The sequence below is a fragment of the Lissotriton vulgaris genome, chromosome 8 (genome assembly GCF_964263255.1).
Source record: "Lissotriton vulgaris chromosome 8, aLisVul1.2, whole genome shotgun sequence".
Taxonomy (NCBI): Eukaryota; Metazoa; Chordata; class Amphibia; order Caudata; family Salamandridae; genus Lissotriton; species Lissotriton vulgaris.
The window spans coordinates 112,484,132-112,511,073 of NC_141696.1; the positions used below are offsets into that span (position 1 = coordinate 112,484,132).

At 42.9% G+C, this 26,942-nt stretch overlaps 1 protein-coding gene across 1 annotated transcript in view; it reads right to left on the reverse strand.

The window, feature by feature from the left end:
- CLPB (ClpB family mitochondrial disaggregase) overlaps window positions 1-26,588 on the reverse strand; it is a 1,391,731-nt gene extending 1,365,143 nt beyond the window's left edge. The window contains exon 1 of the mRNA XM_086933782.1: window positions 26,115-26,588. Coding sequence (XP_086789908.1) covers window positions 26,115-26,487 — 373 coding nt within the window. The 5' untranslated portion in view covers window positions 26,488-26,588. The remainder of the gene's footprint in view (window positions 1-26,114) is intronic.
- Window positions 26,589-26,942: the final 354 nt, after the last annotated feature.

The following is a 26,942-nucleotide window of genomic DNA, read 5'->3' on the forward strand; positions in this document are numbered from 1 at the left end:
GGCTTGACAGTCACTCAGGCTTGACAGTGACAACCTCAAATACTACACTCAGCTTTTAAATACTCTGATTTGCGTGACAATCCTTTCGCATGCAGTAATGTACCTTCAAAATGCGTTAGTGTCACACCGGATGTGTGACACTTGGCAGAGCTGTGTAATGTATGTGTTCAATAAATATTTTAAATCAAGACTAGTGACCCCTATTATGCGCCACTTTCTTGCTACTTAATCTCTTTCCAGCCAGAAAAGAACAATAGGAATAATGGCAAAACAGATTATTTGAAGAAACAAACTACAACTCCCATCAGCCATTGAGCTGGAACTACTAAATACCACTGCACAGGTGTAAATATGTTATGCGTCCTCTTTCTTTCCGGGGATGGCAGTCAGTTAAGAGGCGCATTTACCCTCCATTAGGTGAATACATCCGTATACTCACAGTGGAACTTTTACCGTTGAGGCCTTGTGACTAGTTTTGAGTTCTCGATCGGGCTTCACCAGGGCCACCGTACAGGTATTTCCCCATGTCCGGATGGAGAGGGTATTCGCAGATCCCCTCTCTCTCCCTGCCACGATTTTCCGACCAGTGGATCGTAGGAATGGGATTCTAGATTCCATCACTGCCACTAATCATGCATGGCATTGCCTTCTGCAACAGCAGGGCGGAGCGTTGCTATACTCGCCCAGCATGCCGGTTGAGTGGACCCAGTGGCTGACCCCATGCAGAAATAAGGGGGTGATATCTGCTCTACACAAGCTGAAAATTGAGCTGGCTGGGGACGAGAAGGTTAAGTCCTGGGATCAGGTCGCTGCGAGCGGGGGGGGGGCTCCTTATTGCTACGCTTTCAGTATCATAGAGGTGCACTACTGGAGCATCTGGGGGACAACCTTGCTGAACCGCCGGAGGTCCCCGAGCTCTCCTATGTGGTGAAGACCTCACAAGCTGATAATCTACCTCTGCAAAACAGCAATATCGCATAGGGAACTTCAATACACGGTGGAAAGGCTGGCATGGCAAAAAGATTTATTGATCACAATAGACGATGGTATGTGGCACTACTGCTGCGTAAATACTAGGCGGATTTCTTTAAATGGTAAGCATAGATTGATTCATTTCAAATTTTTAAATAGAGTGTATTACACCCCTGAACGCCTGCACAGATACGGCCTCCCCCAGGCCGCCGAATGCCAGAGGTGTCATGTTCCTGTGGCGGATTTTCTGCATTTGGCGTGGCAGTGTCCGGGAGTGAGGGCATATTGGGAGGACATCTTCACAGAGCTGAGCAGGATAGTGGAGGTTGATCTGGTCGCAGACCCTGTGCTGGTGCTGCTTGGTCACTCCAGGAAGTTACCCCGGGCTGTTCGCAGGCTGGTAGACATGGTGATGCTCATAGCCAAAAGAGTGGTAGCCCTATGCTGGATGAGAGGCCCAACACCCACAACTAAACGCTGGGCACATGAAATGCTATACTGTTGCACACAGTCTGAACACTACAGCGAGCTGCTACCTCCCAAGAGCCGCCCCAAAAACTTTTGGGGGCTGTACCAGACGCATTTAAGTGGCAGAGGTGTGGAGAACGGGGCCGAGGGTGAACCCAGTGACGGGGGAGAGGCGGTGCAATGCACAGATACAAGCTGATTTCTCACTTCTTAGGAGTGTGGTTTGAGTAACGCTTTAAGACACCATTGGGGGGGCTCCCACCAGGGCGGGTATAGCAGTAGCAGGTACTCCATTGGGAAGTGTTGAGGGGGCGCAGGGGGTTGAGGTGACGATATAATAGATGTTGCCCGGGGTGGGGGGCGAGTTTGGGCAGCCTGTCGCGCATGATGTTCATGGGTGGGTAAAGCGTTCTTCTGGGAGTGGGAGAAGGGGGGTTCCAGGGGTGTTCTATCTATACGGTTAGTTCGGGTTCTGATGAGGTGATGTGCGCCGCCTGGTCAGTGATGGGTTGTTGGCTATAAGGATGTGTATATATCGGAAGTAGGGCTTCTTTATTGAGACTCTGTAGTGTTGCACTGTGTATGATCAATTGGGGGAGATGGGGTTCCTCCGATTGCTGTGATTATGTGCCTTATAACCTAATACAATGTTTAATAAAAAAAAAAAGGTCCAGAAGCAACTAAAACATTGAATTCTAGCGAGCTAGGTAATAGAATTATGAAAGTAAAAAAAAAATATATATATATATAAAAAGATGCCAGTGAAGGTTCCGATCTTGCTGCTCCACTTTTTATTACACTAATAGTGAACATTAAACTATTATTCACTAATAATGTAATAAAAACGAGCAAAAAAGGTTAGAACCTGACTCTGATAATGCGAGACACCCCTACGCTCTTGCCACTGAATTTGCCACCTCCGAGGCCAGGGGTCGCACAAGCAGTGCCAGGCGTAGCAAAGAGCAAGCTAGGGGTCGCAACTGTGACAAAGCTCCAGAATGCGCTGTACACAGAAGCTGCTGAAACGTTTAGATGTCACATGGACAAATGTAACAGTATCAAAAGCATCTGCCATTGGACTGAAAGAGCACCTAAGCTCCCTGCATCAGGGTTGCAATGAGAGGTAAAGAAGACATGAATTTACACTAAGACCCGATTCAGGTTTTTCAGCAGTTGAGTCTTAACTCAGGCTTAATTGTGAGTATAGTCATGTATTTTCAAGAGTAAGTCATGCTAAGCAATGGAAAAAAGCTTTGTGAATAAGGGGTCATGAGGAAGTCACACCTATGCCTATAGTAAGACAATTACAATAAATGGTTTGTGAATTGTTGTATGTCAGAGTATTGTCACATAATTTAGTCTGGCATACACATTGTGTCCTTAATATAGTTTACAAAACTATTGCGTGTAGAATTTCTATTACTAACTTAAAGGGGCAATATTTTTGAAAACAGTATTTAGAGCACAATTTCTATGTCAGACGATATTGTGCTACCATACATTGTGGCTCAAGCATGTACGTTCGAGTGTGATATACGTATTAGAGAGGTGTAAGACGCAACAACTAACAGAAGACAATTTAGAAATTAGGCCCCATATTTGCAAAAGGATGCATGTGCTCAAGGCAGCTTCCAAATTACAGGAAATATTGTACAACAAGTCATACAACCAAAATCAAAGATCTGGAAAGTGAAGTTAAAGGTAAAGAACAAGTTTACCATAATATAAATTCATAAATGTCATGAAGCGACCTAATAAACCACTCAAAAAATAAACAGCCTTCAATGTTCTTGTACAGTACAGCTTCCTTGACATTTGCAGTTCAGGTCAGGTTGATTCACTGTTACTAAAACCATGCTATAAAGAAACTACTCACAAAAGAGATTCATACATTTACGATATTTAATGTGAAGGAATGCAATATCTAAACTGCTTGAAACTAAAAGTGGCAGTTAATTACACAGTCACAGGAGCCCTAAGAAATATATAGGGCAGAATAGGTTTAGCGGATACATTCTGCAACCCAGTACTAATGAGCAAGCCCGTGCTTTTATAGAATATCCAGGAATCATGGTAAGAAGCTAGAAAAGCAGCATCAAGAGCCTCAGGACATCCCTGAACCTAGAATGTAACATCCTATTAATCAAGGAATTATGAGTTATAAGATAAGAAAAAAAAGCCCAAATCCTTTGCTGACCACATATGCTGCTTTAGCTGACCACATTAACAGAACACTGATGGGGCATTGTTTGAGCACACAGGAGGATGGCTACCTTGTCCTGCTGCTGTGAGGTGATTTAATTTTTTTGAAGTCTTGGTGCCGGAGACGTCCATGCGGGATCCTGCGATGAAGGGGGGTGGGGACAGAGGCAGAATGGGTGAGGCGGCTGTAGGACCTGTTTTTTAGGCCCATTCATACCCTCTTTCTACTTTGCCGTGTCTACCAGTTTGCAGAAGTGATGGCGTGGGGTGAGTGGTACTACCACTGAGCTGGAAAGATTTTATTTTTTGTTTTTAACCCCTTCACTGCGGCGGCTATTCCGCCGCAGTGCTAAGGGGGGAGGGCGGCCGAGCGGCGGGCGCATGCTGGTGACGGAACCGCTCCGTCACCAGCCGCGGTTGCGCTGTGCTCATGACGGAGCGATTCCGTCACGGTCCCGCCCGCTCAATAGAACGCTCAACCCAGGCGTGGAATCCGCGCCACGCAGGCGTGCCGAGCGGGCCATGACGGAACCACTCCGTTATCAGCACAGCGTGACCGCGGCTGATGACGGAGTGGTTCCGTCACCAGCAGGGGAGGGGTTAAACTAAGACGTTTGATTGTTTTTTCCTTGTTTTTTCTGATATTATGCATTGGTCAGTCATGCCCGTTATTTTCTTTCAGCAAAGCATTGTAAAATCTGTGGAAAGCCTAATCTGCCAAATATAATTGTTTTTAATGGGTGTGTTTTTATATTTGACATATTTATTGGGGCCCTTATTGTATTAATATAGCTGCAGTTCGCATCTCCTAAGGGAGAAAATCGATCGCTTCACACCTTGATAAAATCACTGTTCATAAATAATAGGTCTTTATGCTCAGTTTGTGATGCAATAAGCATACTGAGCCCAACAATGAGCCATCTCAAATCTTGTAATTTAATTTCGGACTGTTTTGAATTTTTGACTGCAATGCCACTTTGCTTCACTCAACATAAAGAATAAGATTGCCTAGGCAATTGAGCATACTGCATACTACCCACTGAGCTTATAAGTACCTCTCATACCAGCTTAAGTTGGGTTTCTGAGATTTCATCTTTGAAATGAAAAATTGCATAACCCTACCTAAAGCACTGCTTCAAGAGAAAAAAGCTAGTAGTCAAGGATATATTGCTTGCTATGAAGTGGTTGACATCTACCTTACAGTAGATTACACATGCAAATGGTTTTTCCCACTGTAAACTATTACATCTTTATGGGAAGATCTTGCTCGTCTATGCATAACCAGTGCTCTTGGTCATCTAAACAGTGTAGTCCATGGTTTTCAGTTGCAGGGACCAGGAAAGAAAATATTGCTGGATCAAATAAGAAACCAACACAAGCGTCTACCTCACCTTCTAGAACAACCACACTACGTACTTGTAATGGCTGGATTTTCTGTTTAGATGGGATCAGCCCCAGGGGCCCCAGTGACCCAGCCAAAACGTACTCACCTTCCCTCCTCAGATCGTATTCACAATGATATATATATATATATATATATATATAGGTCGCACCTAAGGATGGGGAATGACAATATATGTATGTAGAGATTTTCTACAATATCTTATTCACATCAGTTGGTCTCGCGGCCACCCCGACCCAGACCGTTCTACCCTAGGGCAGATCTGACACACAATCCGGTGCGTCTACACATGGGCCTGCAGAACCCAATGCTCCCTTTTCCAAACTGTTCGCAATCCTGCGAAACTACACGTTAGTTCGACCTCCTAACGCTCTCACTTACTCAAGCCACAATCCAGTGGGTATTAACACTGGTCTCCCACCCAGTGCTGTCACTAACGCCGCATATCAACGACGACCACATTCCTATGAACCATTATTTGGGGTATTATCTCAGTGGTCTACTTGGAATAGAACTACAATAATAACTTTGAATAGGGTTCCAGATTGTATAGTGTACTCCCTGCTCTTGACATCGAAGGTCCACCCACTCCCTCCTTATTCAATCACCATTTACCTGATCGGGATTTCTCATCCGTTCACCCAAACAGTTCCTGACTAGAAGTGCGGTTTACCAAGATTGAACATAAGCACTAGGTACACGATAATTCTATATGAATTAGGGTATTTATTAACAATAAACACAAATCACATTACTATGCGACATACATTTTGCAAAGAAAAGGTAAAGATTAGAGTGCACGTTCTATGAGCAATGGACGGACATCACCTGGTTAATATGAAATCTGGACTCGGCAGTCATCTAGGTTCCCTTCTCGTCTCTGTGTCCTGGCTCGCCTTGCAGTCACACCCCAGCCGTCACAAGTACACGTCTGCACCGCTAGGCTCAACCTCGTCTGCTTCCCTCCAGGGCACCGGAACCTTGCTGATTATTAGCTACCGTCTCTCTCTCTCTCTGTATCAGTGCGCTCCGCGCTACTTCTCGTTCAGTCTTTCTCAGAGAGTTTCGGTCTTAAATCTTTCTCGGACTTCAAAGATGGCGACTGTCCACCATAAGATGAATAATAGCGGAGATGCTAACGGCTAGATGCCGCCTACGGACTAACTGACAAACTGACTAACACCTTCGCTAATATCAAAGCCCGTTCCTTCATGGAAATTCACGGCCAGTAACCTGCCGCCCACCAAATTCTTGTACCTCCCCGTACCAAGGACACTTTCCCAGCCGGCCGGCCTGAAGTTGTGTCTTCGGAGTGGAGAAAAATACATTCCTTCGATAAGGGTCAGCCTGAACCGGTTCTCTCCAAGCGAACAACAGCTTGAAACTAAAACATTACACTTGACCTAGAAGGCCTTCTCGAGCTACCGGGCAGAAAGCAAAATGGAGTCTGTCTCATTTAAGGCCTACGGAGCCCATAATATGCATAGCTCCATGAAAAACAGCTCAGCATGTTAGCAAATGAGCGAATCATGACTAATATTTATATATCTATCCCCTAACTTAAATTCATAAGCCTTACTCTAAGGAAAATAATACGAAAATGCCCTTATATATGTAAGACAGGGTCCCTGTCTATCGGCCTAATCCCTATGCTATGGGGGTGATAGGCTGGAGTCACTCTCCATCATTCTCCTTCTCCAAAGAGCTAGCAAAAAGGCAGCCATAACATTACACCCCTTGACTCCAGTCTATTAACCACAAACTAAATGGAGCCAACGTCAGTAGACGAATAATATGAAACAAAATTAACTGATCTACGACCCTTACTAAGTCTAAGAAATTGTAGCAGGGAAGGGATACACTGAATAAAGCAACAAATAGCTATGAGGATACAAATAGTAAGAATAACCCCCCCTAAAATTTGTCGTATTAAATGCATGTCAGGGAGCCAGTTAAAAAGCCAGTCAAAGAAACCCTGATCTATATGTTCTCTAATTTCTGCAGTCAAGTCGTGGAGTTTGTTAATGTGGGATTGGATAGCTTTAGAATGGTCAGACAAATTAAAACAGCATAGACCTTCAAAATCAGAACATTCATGTCCATGTTTCAACAATAAGTAATCGATAGCCGCACGATTCTGCAAAATAGCTCTACGTTCACCTTGGGAGTCTAATAAATCTGATAAAACAGTAGACGTTTGGTTAATCGATTTGACCATCCAGCAGGCCATTTTGCCGATTGTTTTGGCATTATAAACGGCCAATGCAGGCACTCCAATAATAGAAAAAGCTAAACCAAGGTACTCTGATCTAGAATAGAGATGAACAGAGGAGTCACAATCTTCATGCAATGACATCGAATCACGTACAATACGGGAATGTGAAGTAGGATGTGAGGAAAACATTAGCAAACTTAATCTAGTGATGGCACATGGGCCACCAGAAATATTCGCGGGAATATAGGGCCAAGATGAATTCCCACAGGAAAAGAGCCATCCAGCTGGCAATAACATTGGACGATAATGGCTAGTGGCTACTACTAAACGTTTACAGGTCATATTATTCTTAACTGAAAGACATGAATTCGGAAGTCTCTTTGAACATAACAAGCGTTGATGAAATGAAAAAGTAGTAGCGGCTTGGAGCTTCAGCCGCAGGCACTCGGTAATAGCTTTAGGGTTGCAGGTCATTATGAAGCAAAGATCTCCAGGGGTAATATTAAAAGTAGTAATTCTGGAATTAATAGAGACATCAAGGTCTGGAATAAGAGTACATGAGGGACAAAATTCGTGTGCTGCAAAGTCACCCAGAATAACATTAGGTCGGGCATTAGAAAAATTAAAAATATGGTGAAGCGTTTCAGTGGATGCAGGGACAGCTACCAAACAGGTCGCTAAAATGTCAGTAACGCTCTTCATGGGGGTAAGGCAAAAATGCGGAGAGTTCGTCACCCGCTTCGCGAGTGTGATCCAAAAGTTAGACGATGCAGCCCACGCAGACCGCGGGGCTCGTATTATCCCATCAACCGGCATCGGTAGATCCTCTCCTCTCCCGGCGTAGCAGGCCAAAAGGAGTCCAGCGCCGACACATCCTGCAGCAGCAATCCAAAGAATGATCTGGAAGAATACAAACACAGGCCTTAATCATTCTCGTAAATAACATTTATCAGCTGGGACAGCTTCCCAGCCATCTTTCCCTGGCTTCATCACCAAAACGGTGTTGTCATGACCGGTCGCAATAATATCAGCCTGTTCAGGAGGATTTTTAGGCGATTGCACCCATATTTTAGCTCCAGGAAGATCAGACGATCCGAAGCCTTTTTGTCCTCGCACAGTTAGCAACGTTGGAGCAGAGCCTTTTTTGATCTCACCACTGAAGACAGGCATAATCAGTAACTGAGCAACACGGTCAGACTTTTTGATGAACAAATCCGTCTCACTGCTATTAAGCAGGAGAACCTTAATCTCTCCCTGATAATCACTGTCAATCACTCCTCCGAGTACTTGTACACCTTTCAGGGCCAGGCCAGATCTAGGGGCAATTAATCCAAAACTACCGGCAGGTATAGAGACACCAATGCCAGTTTCAACAATGATTCGATCTTTTCCTGGAAATTGTGCATCATTTAATGCATGCAGGTCGAGGCCTGCAGAACCTGGGGTTGCTCTACATGGAGCCAAAGCACCGGGGGTAATTTCCCAATACATGACAGTGTTCGCTATAGAATTTGGTTTTGCATCAACATGTGGAGGAAACAAACGCATCAAAGGAGATTCAGCATGTAACAAAGGACGATTATTTAGAATTAACAAAGCTTGAAGTAGGACATCTCTCCACTGGCTGTAACGATCATCAGTCAACTTGCGCAACTGTTCTTTCAACAAGCCATTCATTCTCTCAATCAATCCTGAAGCTTGTGGGTAATATGGAATATGAAACACTCAATCAATATTATTTTCCGTACAGAATTCCTGCACCAATCTTCCACGAAAGTGGGATGCATTGTCTGATTGAATCTGGAATGGGACACCATAGTACAGAATAATGAGCTCCAGGGTTTTAATTGTGTTCACTTGGGTAGCGTTCTTGCAAGGGAAAGCGACCAAAAGGCCACTATAAGTATCAACCACTGTGCAAATGTATTGACAATTTCTGCTCATAGGGAGCGGACCAATATAATCAATCTGCCAAATTTGGGCGGGCAATTTACCTCGATGTAAGTGGCCTCGAACAATCTGAGGCACCTCTTTTTTCCTAGAATGTTGGCAAATGGGACAATGTAGAATGACATCTTTAATTAAAGAAAAGGGAATATGAATTCCTCTATCGGCAGCCCGCCTGCTAGTGGCTTTCTCTCCAAAATGTCCTGCTTTCTGATGGGCCCACTTCGCCAATCCCGCCAAATCAGAATCTTGCATGTCAACCACTGCCTCAGAAATTTTAGACTGTTCATCTGCAATATTATGAAAAAATTTGTCAAGGGAGTCAATTGGAGTATGAGCATCCACGTGAAAGATTGTTACAGTACTCTGCGGGAGCAATTCCCAAATTTCTTGCCACAGCTCCTTGCCCCATAACTCTTTTGAATGCAATTCCCAATTATGAGAATGCCATGTTGGCAGCCACACCGCCAGTCCATTCGCAGTGGACCAGGAATCAGTGAAAATATGACATGTACCTGGTAGTTCCTGTTTCAAAACTTGGTAAACTGCATAGAGTTCAGCATATTGGCTACTCTTACCATCTCCAGTTGTGCTTAACAATTTCTTTGTAATCGGATTAAAAGAAACAGCTTTCCAATGTCTTTTGTCACCAATGAACTTCGCAGAACCATCCGTAAACCAAACATGTTTTCTATCCTCCGCGGACAGATCATCAAATGATTTACCCCACTTCACGGGAGACTCCTGCACTACGGGAACCGAACACTCACTTTCAGCCTCATTGGAGGGCGCCTGCGCCACTCGCTCATGTAAAACCGCCACACCTTTCGGACCCACACGTGCCCTGTCCTGAATGTACCATTTCCATTTAATCACACTAGCCTCCTGAGCATGTCCAATTCGATGGGACTTAGGTGAACTCAAAACCCACTGCATAATGGGAATTTCAGGCCTCAAAATCACAGCATGGCCTAGGGTCAATTGCTCGGTATCCACCAGAGCCCAATAACAAGCGAGCAACTGTTTTTCAAAAGGTGAGTAACGCTCACCAGCCTCGGGTAACTTTTTGGTCCAAAAACCTAATGGCACTTTTTGTCTGCCCTGCTTTTGCCACAAACTCCAATTGGCATACAGGCCTTCCACGGACACATTCAAATCCACATCACCTTCACTCACGGGCCACAAATCCAAAGCATACTGAATAGCTTCTTTAGCCAAATTAAAAGCAGTCTGTTGAGGTTCACCCCATTCAAACGCATTCTTTTTACGAGTGACTCGATACAGTGGAGCCAAGATTTGACTCAAATGGGGAATATGCTGACGCCAAAATCCAAATAATCCAATAAAGCATTGCGCTTCTTTCCTGTTCCTGGGAACAGCAAAATCAAGAATTTTTCGTTTAAACTGTGGAATCACTTCTCTGTGACCCTCATGCCAATTAATTCCTAAAAATTTTACAGCTTGGGATGGAGTTTGTAATTTATCAGGATTAATTTCCCAGCCTTTCGCTCGCAAACAGTCAATGATTTGATCTAAATGGGACTGTACCTGGTCTTGCGTTTCACCTTGAATCAAAATGTCGTCAATATAATGACAAATCTGAACTTGTGGATTCGTGGGTACTTCAGACAAATGCTCCGCCACCAGCCGGTGACAGATCGTAGGACTATGTACATAGCCTTGAGGAAGACTCCGGAACGTCATTTGACGTCCATTCCATGTAAAACTGAACTGTTCCTGACATTCGGGGGCAATCGGTATTGAAAAGAACGCATTAGCAATATCAATGGAAGCATACCATGTACCTGGATGCTTTTGAATTCTCTGAATCAGTGTGACAATGTCAGGCACTGCAACAGTCAATTTAGGTGTATGTTTATTCAATTCTCGATAATCAACAGTCATGCGCCAAGAATTGTCACTTTTGCGCACAGGCCAAACGGGATTATTCCAAGCAGATGTGACCGGAGTAATGACTCCCGCGTCAACCAAATCCTGAATTGTAGCAGTAATTTCTTCATGACCACCTGGGATGCGATATTGCTTTTGAGAAATCACTTTCGTTGCTAAAGGGATCTTAATAGGTGGCATGCGTAAACGGCCACCCCGTACGGGTCTGGTCGAAATGTACTGTCGTGTACCAAATTGATAGTATCCATCATCCAGATGCAAAGTCATACCTTTCAAAATGTCAATTCCAATAATGTATTCCAAAAGTGGCACAACCAACACAGAGTATTCTCTACGAGGAATTCTACCAATTTTAATTTTGAGTGCAGTTTGAACCGCGGGTGTCTCTTTACCACCCAGACCGGTAATTGTAAAAGACTGTCCATTAAATTTTCTCGACTTACCATGAATTAAAGTGGCCTCCGCCCCAGTATCAACCAACGCTCGGGCCCTTTGGATATTACGATGTTTCCAAAAAATCTCAATATCTACATAGGGTCTGTAATCTCTGTGGGCCCACTTGCGTACCGGAGCTTGACCTATTTCCTAGTCATTCTTCCTGCGTTCCGTCAACCAAGACAAATCAGGGTAAATGTTCTCGGTCTTCTTTGGTATTAGAATGTCTTGTTCATATCCGTCTCCAGTACGAAACGGATTAGTATCAGGTTCAAAAAGTTGTGAGTTACGGTCAGGGAGTCTGTTACGATCCTCCCTCTTTCTTATGTCAGGGGAGTAACTCCTTGCATCTCGTCGTCTGCTAGAAACACGATCATCTCTACCCCTTTCACGATCATCCTCTCTCCCCCTCCCATCATTACGACGAGGGGATCCATCACGTTCATAGCGCCGATCATCACGGCGATCAGAATTCACACGTCGTCTCTCATCACCACTGTCATCCGAACCACGATCATACTCATTCTTTCGCACACGACGGGCACCCTCCTTTCGATCCAAACCACGCTTACGAAACATGTCCCATAAGCGATTATTAGGCTCGCCATCAATGTCTTCCCTTTTGACACCATCAGCAATGAGAGCAAGAAACATGTCACGTCTAGAGAACTTATAGTCCCCACCAGTACGACCCTCAGGTCGAGATGGTCTTTCAGGTTTAAACCATTCACCCAGCTCACCAAGCTGACGAACAGACTCAAGCACAACAGACAAAGGATTGCCAGTTTGGTTAATCAATAATGTCATCATAACCTGCTTGTAAGCAACAGGAGAAGAACGGATAATGCGATTACGCACAGAAGATGTTAAAAGACCATCCAATAACTTGTCAGCAGTACTAAGGAAGATACACGTTTTCATGACTTCCTCTTTTAAACGTTGCGACGCATCGCGCAGAGTATACCACGGTTTTTCATCAGTAGGCCAATCAGATTCAGTTGGATATTTATGATTACAGCCATCAGACGCAAGCTGGAGCAAAGAAATTTGACCAGCACCATTGTAATTCCGAAAATGATCCTGAATCGTAGAATCAGAACTCAAAGAGCAAAATCGTAAGCAATCAACAGCATCGAGCATAATACCGGCAGCGCCAAGCTCATAAAGGCGCACCATCCAGGTAAGCAAGGCCTCACCAGGCCGTTGTCGAAATCGTTGTAAAATGTCACTAACCTCCTGCTGAGTAAAGTCTTCAATACAGTCAAGAGCTATACCACCCGGGTTACCAGGGGCCTGTTGTAATTTTCGTCGAAAAATCGGATGAGCAGAAACTGCAGGAAGAGCTTCCGAGGAAGCCCGCATCTTAGATTTAACAGCACAATCAGGGCAAGCTACGTCATCCACACGGGAAGAACGAGCACGGTCACAATCGGGAGTTGAATCAATACATGAAGCAGATTTACAATCACGTCCGGAGCGAGAAGACTCGCGCTTGTCACCCTCCTCTGCCGAGGAGTCAGAAGTATGAGAATCCCAGATATTACCGTCCCACTCATCGGGGTTCCAATCCATTCCAGCTTTCGCCACAACCATACGCACTTTGCGGGAAGACACACGTCCACGACGATGTTTATATTTGTATCGTGCAATACGGACCGCAGCTCTTTCGGCAATGGTCTGATATGTTTCAAGTTTGTCGGCAAGCAATTTATTTTGACAACGCAACAAAGTATGCGCATTTTGCAACTCACCACACTGTCCTTCCATGTCTTTAAACTGTTTCTGTAGCTGAACTAACCTCTCATGCAATATCCTGTATGCATTAAGAACAATCCAACCTCTGCGTCCTAAAATAGGAAGCTCATCACCCTTCACTACTGGCGCTTTCTGTAAGCACGCCACAACATCGGCAGGCTCCGCCTGCTCCAAGCATGAAGACCAATTTTCACTCAAACCAGTAGAATCGGCCCACTCACGGGCCAAAGCCTCGTAAGGGGTACATTCCCAGCCGGGAATCTGAATCGGTAACTTGAAAACCGACGATGATTTTTTCGCAAACATAATGACACACAAAAAAAAATTATATACACAATTATAAACAAAATTTTATACGTACAAGCCGAGCGCAAACCAACAAGATTAAAACAATACAATGCACACAGGCTTCGTAAACAGTTCGTGACGCCAGATGTAATGGCTGGATTTTCTGTTTAGATGGGATCAGCCCCAGGGGCCCCAGTGACCCAGCCAAAACGTACTCACCTTCCCTCCTCAGATCGTATTCACAATGATATATATATATATATATATATAGGTCGCACCTAAGGATGGGGAATGACAATATATGTATGTACAGATTTTCTACAATATCTTATTCACATCAGTTGGTCTCGCGGCCACCCCGACCCAGACCGTTCTACCCTAGGGCAGATCTGACACACAATCCGGTGCGTCTACACATGGGCCTGCAGAACCCAATGCTCCCTTTTCCAAACTGTTCGCAATCCTGCGAAACTACACGTTAGTTCGACCTCCTAACGCTCTCACTTACTCAAGCCACAATCCAGTGGGTATTAACACTGGTCTCCCACCCAGTGCTGTCACTAACGCCGCATATCAACGACGACCACATTCCTATGAACCATTATTTGGGGTATTATCTCAGTGGTCTACTTGGAATAGAACTACAATAATAACTTTGAATAGGGTTCCAGATTGTATAGTGTACTCCCTGCTCTTGACATCGAAGGTCCACCCACTCCCTCCTTATTCAATCACCATTTACCTGATCGGGATTTCTCATCCGTTCACCCAAACAGTTCCTGACTAGAAGTGCGGTTTACCAAGATTGAACATAAGCACTAGGTACACGATAATTCTATATGAATTAGGGTATTTATTAACAATAAACACAAATCACATTACTATGCGACATACATTTTGCAAAGAAAAGGTAAAGATTAGAGTGCACGTTCTATGAGCAATGGACGGACATCACCTGGTTAATATGAAATCTGGACTCGGCAGTCATCTAGGTTCCCTTCTCGTCTCTGTGTCCTGGCTCGCCTTGCAGTCACACCCCAGCCGTCACAAGTACACGTCTGCACCGCTAGGCTCAACCTCGTCTGCTTCCCTCCAGGGCACCGGAACCTTGCTGATTATTAGCTACCGTCTCTCTCTCTCTCTGTATCAGTGCGCTCCGCGCTACTTCTCGTTCAGTCTTTCTCAGAGAGTTTCGGTCTTAAATCTTTCTCGGACTTCAAAGATGGCGACTGTCCACCATAAGATGAATAATAGCGGAGATGCTAACGGCTAGATGCCGCCTACGGACTAACTGACAAACTGACTAACACCTTCGCTAATATCAAAGCCCGTTCCTTCATGGAAATTCACGGCCAGTAACCTGCCGCCCACCAAATTCTTGTACCTCCCCGTACCAAGGACACTTTCCCAGCCGGCCGGCCTGAAGTTGTGTCTTCGGAGTGGAGAAAAATACATTCCTTCGATAAGGGTCAGCCTGAACCGGTTCTCTCCAAGCAAACAACAGCTTGAAACTAAAACATTACACTTGACCTAGAAGGCCTTCTCGAGCTACCGGGCAGAAAGCAAAATGGAGTCTGTCTCGTTTAAGGCCTACGGAGCCCATAATATGCATAGCTCCATGAAAAACAGCTCAGCATGTTAGCAAATGAGCGAATCATGACTAATATTTATATATCTATCCCCTAACTTAAATTCATAAGCCTTACTCTAAGGAAAATAATACGAAAATGCCCTTATATATGTAAGACAGGGTCCCTGTCTATCGGCCTAATCCCTATGCTATGGGGGTGATAGGCTGGAGTCACTCTCCATCATTCTCCTTCTCCAAAGAGCTAGCAAAAAGGCAGCCATAACAGTACTTTAGAAGACTTCCTGGAGGAAATTAAAGCGTTTAAACATTCTATAATCAATACTAACAATACAGTACAAAGAATGAAGAAAAGTGGTCCAGCAAAGATAGAATATAGTCACCGACGTAGAGGAGAAAATTAGTGATGAACCTGATGTAATGGGAAAGGTGAAGGCAATGAGCAAACATACTGGCTTCATTAAAAGAAATAGACTGAGAAAATGGAAAACCGGAACAGGAGGACTAATCCGAGGCCCTATAGTATCTCACCATCTGTCTGCATTTTGTAAACTGACTATCCCAAAAAATTGTTAGTTTACAAGACTCTTCAAATTGCAATGATGGAAGAGATCACTGGATTGGTCAGAAATATTTTGGATTTCACAATTATTTTAAATTGATTATTATTCTTATGTGTCCTATGCACAAACGTCATCACAGTTGTTTCAGCACCAAAGCACAGGAAGCAAAAGGTCTGTCGAGAACGTTTTTTCCTCTCACAGAATGACACTCAACTTACTGCCAACAGAAGGGAGGAATTTTTCGATGTAGGTCTGGAGTTCAGAGCGATGCACACTAGATTTGGCAGTTACATATGTGTGTGCTAGCATATTGTACAAAGACAAAACAACTACATTTGAGGATCCTGCCAAGCTGAATGAATGTATTCATAATCATAAAGGAGAGGAAATGGATGTTGGCAATAGCAATGCTTTGTAGTGCCATTTTCTCTGTGTTCATCTAGTTTGATTTTTCTCTTCCCTTCATTTTATTTGGGAGATTTTACTTGTGAGTTGGGCTTGTGCCTATTTATAATAATGTGAGCCAACATCTGAAACGGAAATATGGTCTATATATGTTTTCTCTTGATTCCTAGTGCACCACCAAGACAATATGTTATGGTGTTCATCATGTGCTCTTTTTCGGAATGGGTACATTTTCTCTTGTTTTTGGCTTAGAGTCATGTTGTAGAGGTTATGCTTTAATATCTTTGTGTCTGTCTTTTGGAATCATATTATACATTTCTGCTAGGTTTTTCTTTTGTTTTGTGCAGTGGGCTGGGAGGCTTTATCTTCCAGTTGTGGCTTTTCACTGCACCTCTTTTCCAGTTTTATTGTTGGACTGTAGGTTAATGCGTGTGGCCATTTTGCCTTCTTCCAATGTTATGTGTGTTAATGAATGGAGATCTCATTCGATTGCCTTTTTCTTATATTTTTCTAATTTATCCCAGAGTTTTTCTTGGTGTTCTAGTTATATTCATCCTTTCTGAGTTCCAAATTTCTTCTCAACTTATTACACAATCTATGGTGCAAACAAATAGACTTATGTATTCTTTGCATATATGCAATGGTTACACATAATCAGATGGAATATGCAGAGTTTACATAATTTTAACTAGAGAGAGAAAGTTTTAACTAATTTTGCCCTTTTACAAAAAACTGATTGATAGCATCAAGAAAAAAGTGAAGTGAGGAAATAGTGTGTTGGAGAAACGTAATATTTGCCAGTGGTGGATAATAAGAATAGCACTGTCAGGCTCTGCCACAAATCTTTCAATTTGGATCTGGTATCAAAGTAATACGACTTTGAAACTAGATGGGTGTTAACTGATTTCAAACTTGGCAGCATTCCAATACGTATTCTTAACTTGTATGGCCCTAATAATTCTGACACTTCTTTTTGGTAAAAACATCCAAGATTTTGCTTTATCCCCATGATAATTTTATTGGAGGTTGTGACTGTAATCAGTTGTTTGATTAATGCATGAATAAGAATTCCCCCAAAAAATTTCCAGATGGAGTGCAAAATATATTTCAGAGAGTTATTTTATAGACAGCACTGGTTAATGCTAGGGGGAAATAGTCTTTAAAGCTTTAGAAGAACCAGAGAGATCTGAAACTTTTGTTCATTATTTTGAGGATTCATATACTGCCAATGATCTACTCTGAAAGGAGTTATTACATTATTAGGTTTCATCTCTACAAAATGATTTAGAGAGTAGACTTGATATGTCATCTTCAAAAAACGATATAGGGTTGAAAGAGATATACAAACCCTCAATAGAATTTGTAAGAGTAAGGCTGCACGTCCGTGTGGATTTTCAATTGATCCTTTTTTAAAAAAAAATGTTTTATACAATTGTTAAAGATTTATATTCCTCAAATATTGTTGCTTTTTAATCATTATGTTACCATTGATAAAACCGAGTGATTTTTTTTAAAGGCAATGCCTTGCTTGATTCCTAAAGACTAGGATCCTTCATTATACAAGTGCTATAGATCACACTCAATAATATAGATTGTAAGCTCCCATACCCTCACCAGTGTTGCTTCACCGTTTACCCTCCACTGTGTTGCTTGGACACCCCACACCCCACTCTTCCATAGTGTTGCTTCTGCTCCTTCTCCCAATTAAAACATGCTTTTCTGCATTTCATCTTCTTTTTAGTTACCACCGATCCATCATTTTGAAGGCGAGTGTAGGCATGGTGCGTGCACCTACAAAAGGATGCAGCGGACATGTTAAAGGCTTTTTTTGCTTTTAACTTTAGCTACACTGCACAGCATCAGAGATGCTGTGCAGCATAGCTACAAACTATTTGCAAAGGAAATAGGTCACAAAGGCACGACCAATTGGCTTTGCTAGTGCCTGTTTTTTATTGTCTTGGTGTGGAAGATTGGACACTATAAAGATGGTGATTCTCCCAGTTAGTTATTTTCCTTTCTTAATGTTGTCAACTAGAATGTCTATATATTTCTTTAGAAAAATGAATGAACTGTTATCTACATGTTTATGGAAGAAAAGAGTCTGGATTTTGTTGGGAAAATGCAGGAAGCCAAAATCGAATTGTAGAGATAACTTTACCAATTTGAAATATCACTCTGCTTATGGAATAAGACAAATTTGGATTAGTTAGGCAGAAAATACAAAAGACAAGGCTGTAATTTGGCAAACCATTGAACAATTTGTTTGAACCTTTTTTTTCTTCAAAGGAAATTCTTCATTTAACATGAAAAACAAGGTTATTGCTGCCACCCATGATTAAACAAGCATGTGCATTCCTTGGTTAAGCCTCTTATTGCTGAATAAGTAAGACAGATGTATATTGTCTATAAAACAGGTTGTGGATATGTATAATTCTTTAAACATTAAAACTTTATCTAATTTTAGGATGCCACATTTAATGGAATGGAGAATGTCCAGCATGTTCAAATTTCTTAAGTCATTTAGGAAAGGTGGAGCCAAAGCAAAACTAAATTTCAGTAGGAGAAGGATTTAGGTGTGTTTGGTCAGTGTTATTATAGAAAAGGTTGTGGTCAAAATACATTCTACTTCTCGTTCCACTGGCACCACAGAGTATGTTTTTCTCTTTTACAAGAGATTATTTTATACCCCAATTAAATTATAATAAATGAAGGTTTTAAGTCAAGTAGGGTGTTACTCTTGTTATGTTCAGAAAGTGGATAATATGTACATTTTCAAAGTCCCAAAGGTTTAAACATTCTGGTTAAATGTATGGGCCAAAACTACAGACAACTATTGGGACCTGTACCTTTCTCCATAAATTGTACATTTGTGGGTACTGTACATGATATATAGTTAAATAGTAATTCTAAAATGAAATTTAGTTGGGAAGTTATTGGCCACTGCAATAAAAGTGATTACTTCCAGTTGAAAAAAAGCATTAAAGATCTCCTTTAGCCCCTTCCAGGCTCATGACGAGCTGGGCTCGTCATGGTGTAGCCTCCTCGCACGCTGATGACGAGCCCAGCTCGTCATGTAACATGGGTTTTTTTAAATCTCAGCATAGCTCCAGAATACCACTAGCGCGCATGTGGTTAAAGGAAGGCGAAATGTTTTCTGTCATAATAATATTAAAAGAGATTTATTTTGGTTACACTTGACTTTACATTTTTTCAAAATTGCAAAATGTATGACTCTTAATGATGATCTTCTGATATCCCCTTAAGTAATATACCTGTATACTATGAATTAATTAATGAAAGGTGTATACATGGGCTGCATCTATTACGTAAGTACGCTTTTAGATCTAATATTAAATCACGCTTTATGTACAATTCTATATGATTTGAAACCCGTTCTTTTCGCTTTTCTTATATTATATCCTTTTTTCCCTTATTATACGGTTTCAAAAATTGGAAATTGCTACTTGTGTTCATATATAACAAGTCAACACATTTAAGAAGTTAATATCTTTATTTAGTGGATTTTTATATGACTTGTTTCTATATTACATCACCATCTTAAATTCTATTTTTCCTAGCCTTCTAGTTTATTGGTATTTTAATATGATGTATTTAAAGGCTCCGTACTTAATAAATCCTTTTAAAAATAAAAACGTTTTTAAAAGTACAGTGTTAATGTTGGTAGCATCCCAAACTGCATAATTAGGAACTGATGGCCCATACTAGCACCGTAATTAACAAGAAATGTATATGTGCACTATAAGCAAATAAGCAACTCTTAAGATCAAAAGAATGTTTCAAAGGATCCTGATAAGCAATGTGCACATTAAATAGACTAATTAACAACAACAAAACAGTGACTAGGGTGTAACTAGGCAAAAACCTGGTAGAGCACAACAGCAAAGGACAGCCACCCAAGTTAGTAAAAGAACCCTCACTCACCGACCTGGTCGGTGACACGCTTCATCATAGGGTTCCACCAGAGAGGCCGAATGCCTCCCTGGTGTGCTTGATCTACAGGGGGTATAAGAGTGCCTCATTTCCCTCTCTCTCTTGTTGTTATACAACACATTAAATAGACAACAACACCACCATTACAGCCTGAAAGCTGATCATTAGAACAATCAAATACCCTTTTTACTGATAGCCCAGTGTAAGCACGAATTTCTGAGCCGTTTCAATAAATGTACCAGATCAGCTTTAACTCATTTTGTCACAGCCTTCAAACAAAGCTCTACGGCATCATCAATTGTTTCTACACCTGCTGAAATAAGAAAAGTTTTTAAGTAGATTATATCTGACAATGAGATGGCTACATATGTAGTAGGATTTCCGCCTGAGTCACGGAACACTGTTTGCTCCAATAATTGGTAGAAATTGTACAACTTTGGTCTTAAAATGTACAGTGCTTTTGCGCCACGCTCAAGAATGTTAGGGCTATTCAAAAGTAGTTTGCCCAGATCACAGGTTTTTCTTTGTCTTTTTGGACTTGTAGTTCTGATTTAATAAACTGAACTACAAATTCCTGGATGAGTAATTTGTGCACCGACTTGGGCAATATAAAAAAGCTTTGCAATTGGCGTTTCACTGAATTCTGGGCAATCAGAAGAGACTATCAGCCAATCTGCTCCAAAAGAAACTAGTTGCTCCAGCACGGGTATTTTTAATTGCATTCTGAAGCTTTTAGTCTTGTATATCCAATTATAATACCAGGACTACAAGTCCCAGAGCTCAAATCTGGCCTGGAGAAACTCGGCTTGCATAGACCTGTAAAACTTGGCAGCTATTCTCTAACAGTTAATATTGCATCAGCTACAAACACACACCAGGAAGAGCAAAAAGACATGCCTTAAGTAGGAAAGTAACTCCAACTGCACCCCAAATGCCAGGTATGCCAGCACTCAATAGTCTAAAAATAGAAAAAAATAATAGAAATACGCTAACATCTAGTTTTCCGATTTCAATCCACAAACCAATCCTCCGTTTAAGCAAGGTACTGGTTAGCATTGGTTCAACAGGAGGTTCAGTCAGATGTTTTATAGCAATACATACAAAGATATGAAGTTACTCAGTGTTGAATATGAGTAGCACATTCATATTTTCTTTTTATTCTATGTGTTTTGATATCTCAGGCTTTGTTTTTCCCTATAAAAAGGAATAACACCATCATACGGTAGGGAAAATAACAGGATTGGATGAACAACTAATCTTGTTAACTATATCAAAAACATGCCCCATATTTTTCATCCTTTTATGAAAGTTGAGTATTGTAATATAATACACTTAAAGAAGAAAAAACCTCATGGGTGAGGCTCCTCTTCTCACAGCCACTAGCTCAGGTGGTCGTGAACAACAAGGTCCCGGAGCCCTTCGTCCTAGAGAGAGGGACCCGTCAGGGGTGCCCGCTCTCGCCCCTTCTATTTGCGCTTTCCCTTGAGCCACTGGCCACCTGGATCAGGCAGGATGTCTCACTAAAGGGACTTCGGTGGGCTGGCGGTTGGGAGGATAGGATTTCCCTGTACGCGGACGACATACTCCTCTACCTCTCACGACCTCGGAAATCACTGATAGTCGCCCTGGACATCTTTACTAACTTTGGGAAAAACTCTGGATACAGCATCAACTGGAGTAAGTCCCTCCTGTACGTCCTGCACGGCTCCACCCCCGCTCTGCCACGCGATTGCCCCATGAAGGTGGTCACCGAGGGCTTCACGTACTTGGGAAAGTTTATGTCGTGAGACAAAACAGCCATGTTTGATAAGAACCTGCTCCCGCCCCTTCAAAGACACAAGCGTGACTCCGCGAACTGATAGAAACTCCCGGTCTCGCTACTAGGAAGGGCGGCACTCTTCAAAATGATGATGTTGCCTAGGTTCCTCTACGTCCTTCAGAACTACCCTGATCTTGTTCCTCCTTCGTACTTTGCGGCTGTTGAGACGGCGCAGAGACACCTCTTATGGTCCGGTTCACCTCGAATAGCTCCTCAGAAATTGACTTTGGGGTGGTATGATGGAGGAATTGCTCTTCCTGACATCTGCAGATTTTACTGGGCTGCACACCTCTCAGCTATTAACCAGGGTACCTACTGTGACGGTAACGATCCGGGGTACGCCATGGACAGGTGGCTCCAACCGGGAGGCAACTATGAGGCGGCACTATACTCTCGGCCAGGGAGACACCCACTTACGGGGCCCACGCTCCATTCAGTGCAGCTTTGGCACATTGTCCAACGGAAAATGGGCTGGCACAACAAGCTCACCATGGCCACCCCACTTTGGGCCTCCGAGCAGCTTTGCCGACTAAGTCGAACCAAGGGCTTCAGGAAATGGGACCTTATTGGAATATCCAATATCGGAGATCTTTGGGATTCTGGAGGAGTCAGGGCCTTCTTGTCCTTGCAGGCTACTTATGAGCTGGCGGACACTGAATATTTCCGTTACCTCCAAGTCCGTCACTAACTGGGAAAAAACATCCCGCGCGGCACAGTGCCCCCACAGTCATCCCCTCTTGAGGACAGGCTGCTAGATGGTCATCTTCAGGAACACGCAATTTCCCTCACATACAAGAAACTGATCAACAACCTTCCTGATCTACTACTGGGCCTTAAACATCGGTGGGAGGCTGATGGTCTGGTAATTGATGAGGAGGAGTGGAGGAGCGCGCTGGCCTCCCCTAGGGAGGTGGCTATCTCAGCTAGATTACGGCTCATTCAACTTAAAATCCTACACAGGGTATATATATCGAACACAAGGCTGAGGAAGATGGGTAGGTGCGGGGATGACGAGTGTAGGAGGGGATGCGGTATGGCTGGCTCCTTCTTTCACATGCTTTGGGAATGCCCACTGCTGCAGGCTTACTGGAGAAAGGTGACCCGCTGTATGCAGGACGTATGGGGAGCTGAGTGCGTCATGAAGCGAAGAGCTGCATCCTGAATATATGGGAGCCAACTGACTTGCCAGGAAGGGGCAGGCTCTGGGTCACGCTTGGGCAGATGATAGCTAAACGAAATATAGCAAGACTGTGGGAGGCGACCACGTTTCCACGGGTAGCGGCATGGAAGCGTGACATGGATTGGTGCATGTTACAAGAGAGCACAGTATACGTTGCCCGGGGATGTCCCAAGAAATGGAGGGAGGTATGGGATAAATGGAACGAATACAGAGGTGGCCTCTGTGAACCCCCTCAGCCCCGGCGTTCGGTGCTTGAGGTAGACCCCTAGTGACTTTGATCTGTTGCAACCTATTGCCATACATCAGATGTAAACTGTGTGCTCCTTGTGTGATCTACTGTACGCCTAAGACGTGACCATGTTTGTATTATGTGATTCTAATCTCAATAAAAAGAATTTTTTTTAAAAAAAGAAGAAAAAACATTCCATTGATATCGACAAAAAAGCACATTATGCAAGTTCAAAGCATCATCTGCTGGAAGATACATTGGATGATGTCCTAAGAATACCAATAGGATTGCAGGACTAAGTATGTATACTATGAAGTGGATGCAGAAAATAGGGGAGTGGGCAAATAAACAAACAAGCACATTGTAATATTAAAAGATGCCATTTATGATGTAACCCAAGCTTTTTGCTCTAATAAAACACAGATGGAACTATGTCTGCAAAGTTCATCCTTTAGGGTGCTGTGATATAGCCAGGGGTAGTACTTGGATGTAGTAACAACATGACTGTTATCATGATGTGCAGCCTGACCACTAGATTTAGGGGATTTTGCCCATACATGGGGAATAAAATAGTGTTACTGGAAAAGTTTCCTAATTTATGTGCGGATAGCAACTTCCCGTAATATTGGTCTTCTAATGCAGCAACCACAAGATCACCACAAAACTCAATGTGCTCGATTCCATATATGAGGGCTCGTCCTGTCATGTTTTTAATTGGCATTTAGGTAGTCATAGATTTATCAGGTAAAGTGTAATAGGAGTACGAGAATGCAAAAAAAAGTGCCTGAACTCAAACTTATTAGATTAGAAATCAAGAAACTTTAGAGTTGTCTACTGCATTTGGATATTGCGGTTGGCTGCATTAGTTTTCATCTGCATTTAATGAAGAAATGTTGTGCGAGTCCCTTACTATACATTTCTACCACAAGTGGAGCACTCACCTGACCAGATGTACGACCCCTTGTAGTGGTTGCAAACAGAAAATCGAGCCGTTTGCGACTGCTAAAAAGGGTTCTAGCATGTACAAACTCTATTTTGCGAGTCAGTAACCTATTACCAACTCGCAAAATTGGGTTCGGGAGTCACTATTAGGGTGGGGTGTGCCAAGAGCATCCCTTCCCAATAACGAGTTGCAGGGGGGATGTACGATTGTTTTGCAACCACAAATGCAGTCACAAAACAATTGCAGTACCATCAAGTTTAAACTGGTGGTACGTCAGTTGCAAATGGAAGGAAGTCTCCAGGAGACCTCTTCACCTTTGTGTATAGCAGCAAAAAAAAATTTAAGGGCAGACAGTGGTCCCACAGACCACTCCCTGCCCTTAAAAAAAAAATGAATAAAACTTTTCATTGTATTCGTTAAACGCATCCTATTTTTCTTTAAGGAAAACAGCTGCATTTGAAAAAATGTTTTGCTTTATTTAAAAAGCAAACACAGACATGGTGGTCTATAATCCCCAGTAGGGGATCCCTGTGATTGTAGCCCATTCCCAATGGGTCACAAATTACGACCTGCCTCATGAATATTGATGAGGTAGTAATTTGCGACCCCATTCGGAATCGCTCTATGTGTCTGATACTCATTAGCACATTCCGTTTTGCGAGTCCCAAACTGAAAGTCCCAAAAAAAGCAATTTGCGACCCGCAGTATGGAATGATCGTACATCTGGCCCTAAATAAATATCACGGTGATGATGTGCCACAAATTAATCCTGATCTGAACCCACTAAAGCAACAAACCTGCATAGATTGAGAAAGAAGCAGACCATTTGTATTGTTGCAGTCCTATTTTTTGAGGTGCTGTAAACTTGGATAGTGTGTATGAGTTTATTCTAGGACATAATCATGCACTTCCGCTCATCTCAAGGGTGTCACCCTGTTTTAAGGATATGAACTCACTCTCCTCAAATTGTCCAGAGTACTGGTAGCAACTATTAACTATTCTCTGGCAAGAATAATTTCTTCTTCACATTAAAAAAATTTAACAAACAAGCTTTATAATCCGTAGGGTGACCAGATGACTCCATCTCACAGGGACACATTTCTTCCATTTCTAGGTCTTCTTTAAACATATCAACGTATCCTAGGAGTTGCAGTCTTGATTAATTTTAATAGAGCCAATTGGCACAATACACCCGATAACAATGATATATAAAAGCAAAGTCCAGGATCGGAAGATCGAAGTCCAAGTGACATGGGCTTATATCGTCACCCTGAAAACGTGCACATGGAGACCACCAAAAGTGAAGGACCTCTCAAGGCTCAAGAGAAAGGTTTAAAAGTGCCACGAGACAGAGAAATACATGCCAATTTACAGTCTATTAACATATACAAATCTCTACAATTTACCAGATTCATGTGAGAGTACCTCAATAAATCCATGTATTGCTTTGCATTCTGGGACCCGTATTAATTGTATAAAATCAGAATGACACGTGCCAAAATACCAAAGCCTGGACTGGGTGAACAACTCCCCATGTGAAAGTACTCTGTAAACATATCAGCCAAGCTTCCCAGGTCCAAGCGTGACTAATAAGGCCAATCACAGTTTTTATTTTCAAGTCTGGTACTTGTAGTCTTATTTAACCCAGTATAAAAGAAGGGACTACAATACCAGAATTCTCATAATAGAAAGCACTCACACATTGATCTGGGAAACTCGCCCGCTCTGCGTGAACTATTATGCAAACCCTTATTAGTAATACAAAAAGTGGGGCAAGAGGTTGAAGGAGGATAGCATGGCCCACGGGAGATAATGCCTGTATTAAAGTGTTGAATAATCACCCTTAGATTGGTTCGCCTTGCTGTAGCAATAAGCCAACAGGGCTGCTGTAAAGACAGAAGTGCCCGGGATCCAGCATTCATTTTCGGATTCAGTGGATTCTTCTCTGTGGTTGTGGCGCCCTCTGCTGTTCTCCGTGAAGAAGGACCCTCCTCGCTCCCCTCTCCCTCCGGTGGCTAGCGGGCGGCATTGCACCAAAGTCGAACATCCAGGGCCCCATGCCGTGAGTCTGCGGAACTGCGTGACAGCCGGCGGGTGTCTGTTTTTGCTTTCAGGTGTCCTTTGCGTGCATGTCCAGCGGCACGGACCCGAACCCAGACACTGGGCACGCAGGAGGCGAGTTATTCCCCGCCCGAGCCCAAGGGATGCCAACATCCCTGCTGACACTTTCCCTTTAGGTGGAACACGTTAGTGTATGACAGGGACAGAACAAGATGGCGGCTGTCTGATAAATTCGGTTGCAATCGCCGGTATTTAAAATGCGCATGCGTAGGTTTATGTTTCGGTTTCATTGCTATGGGATTTGTAGTTTACCAGTAGTTGCTCAACAGATGGTCCAAACAGTGGCATGAAGTCAACGAACTACGAATCCCTGAAGCCTCGGAAGAGTTCTAGTCTAATACAAGAAGTGGTTTTCTGGGTAATGTAGTTCATGATGTTTACACCGCTAAAGACTTTTACCTTTAGGGTGACGACATAGCATGCAAGAGTAGCGGGACTTTAGTTGTGGTCAGAAATTATGTCACGTGAGCCAGGTGACGCTTTCGACATGTTCCGTTGAGTAATACATCATGACATTTTGTCTCTGCATGCTTGTTTGGATTGTATAA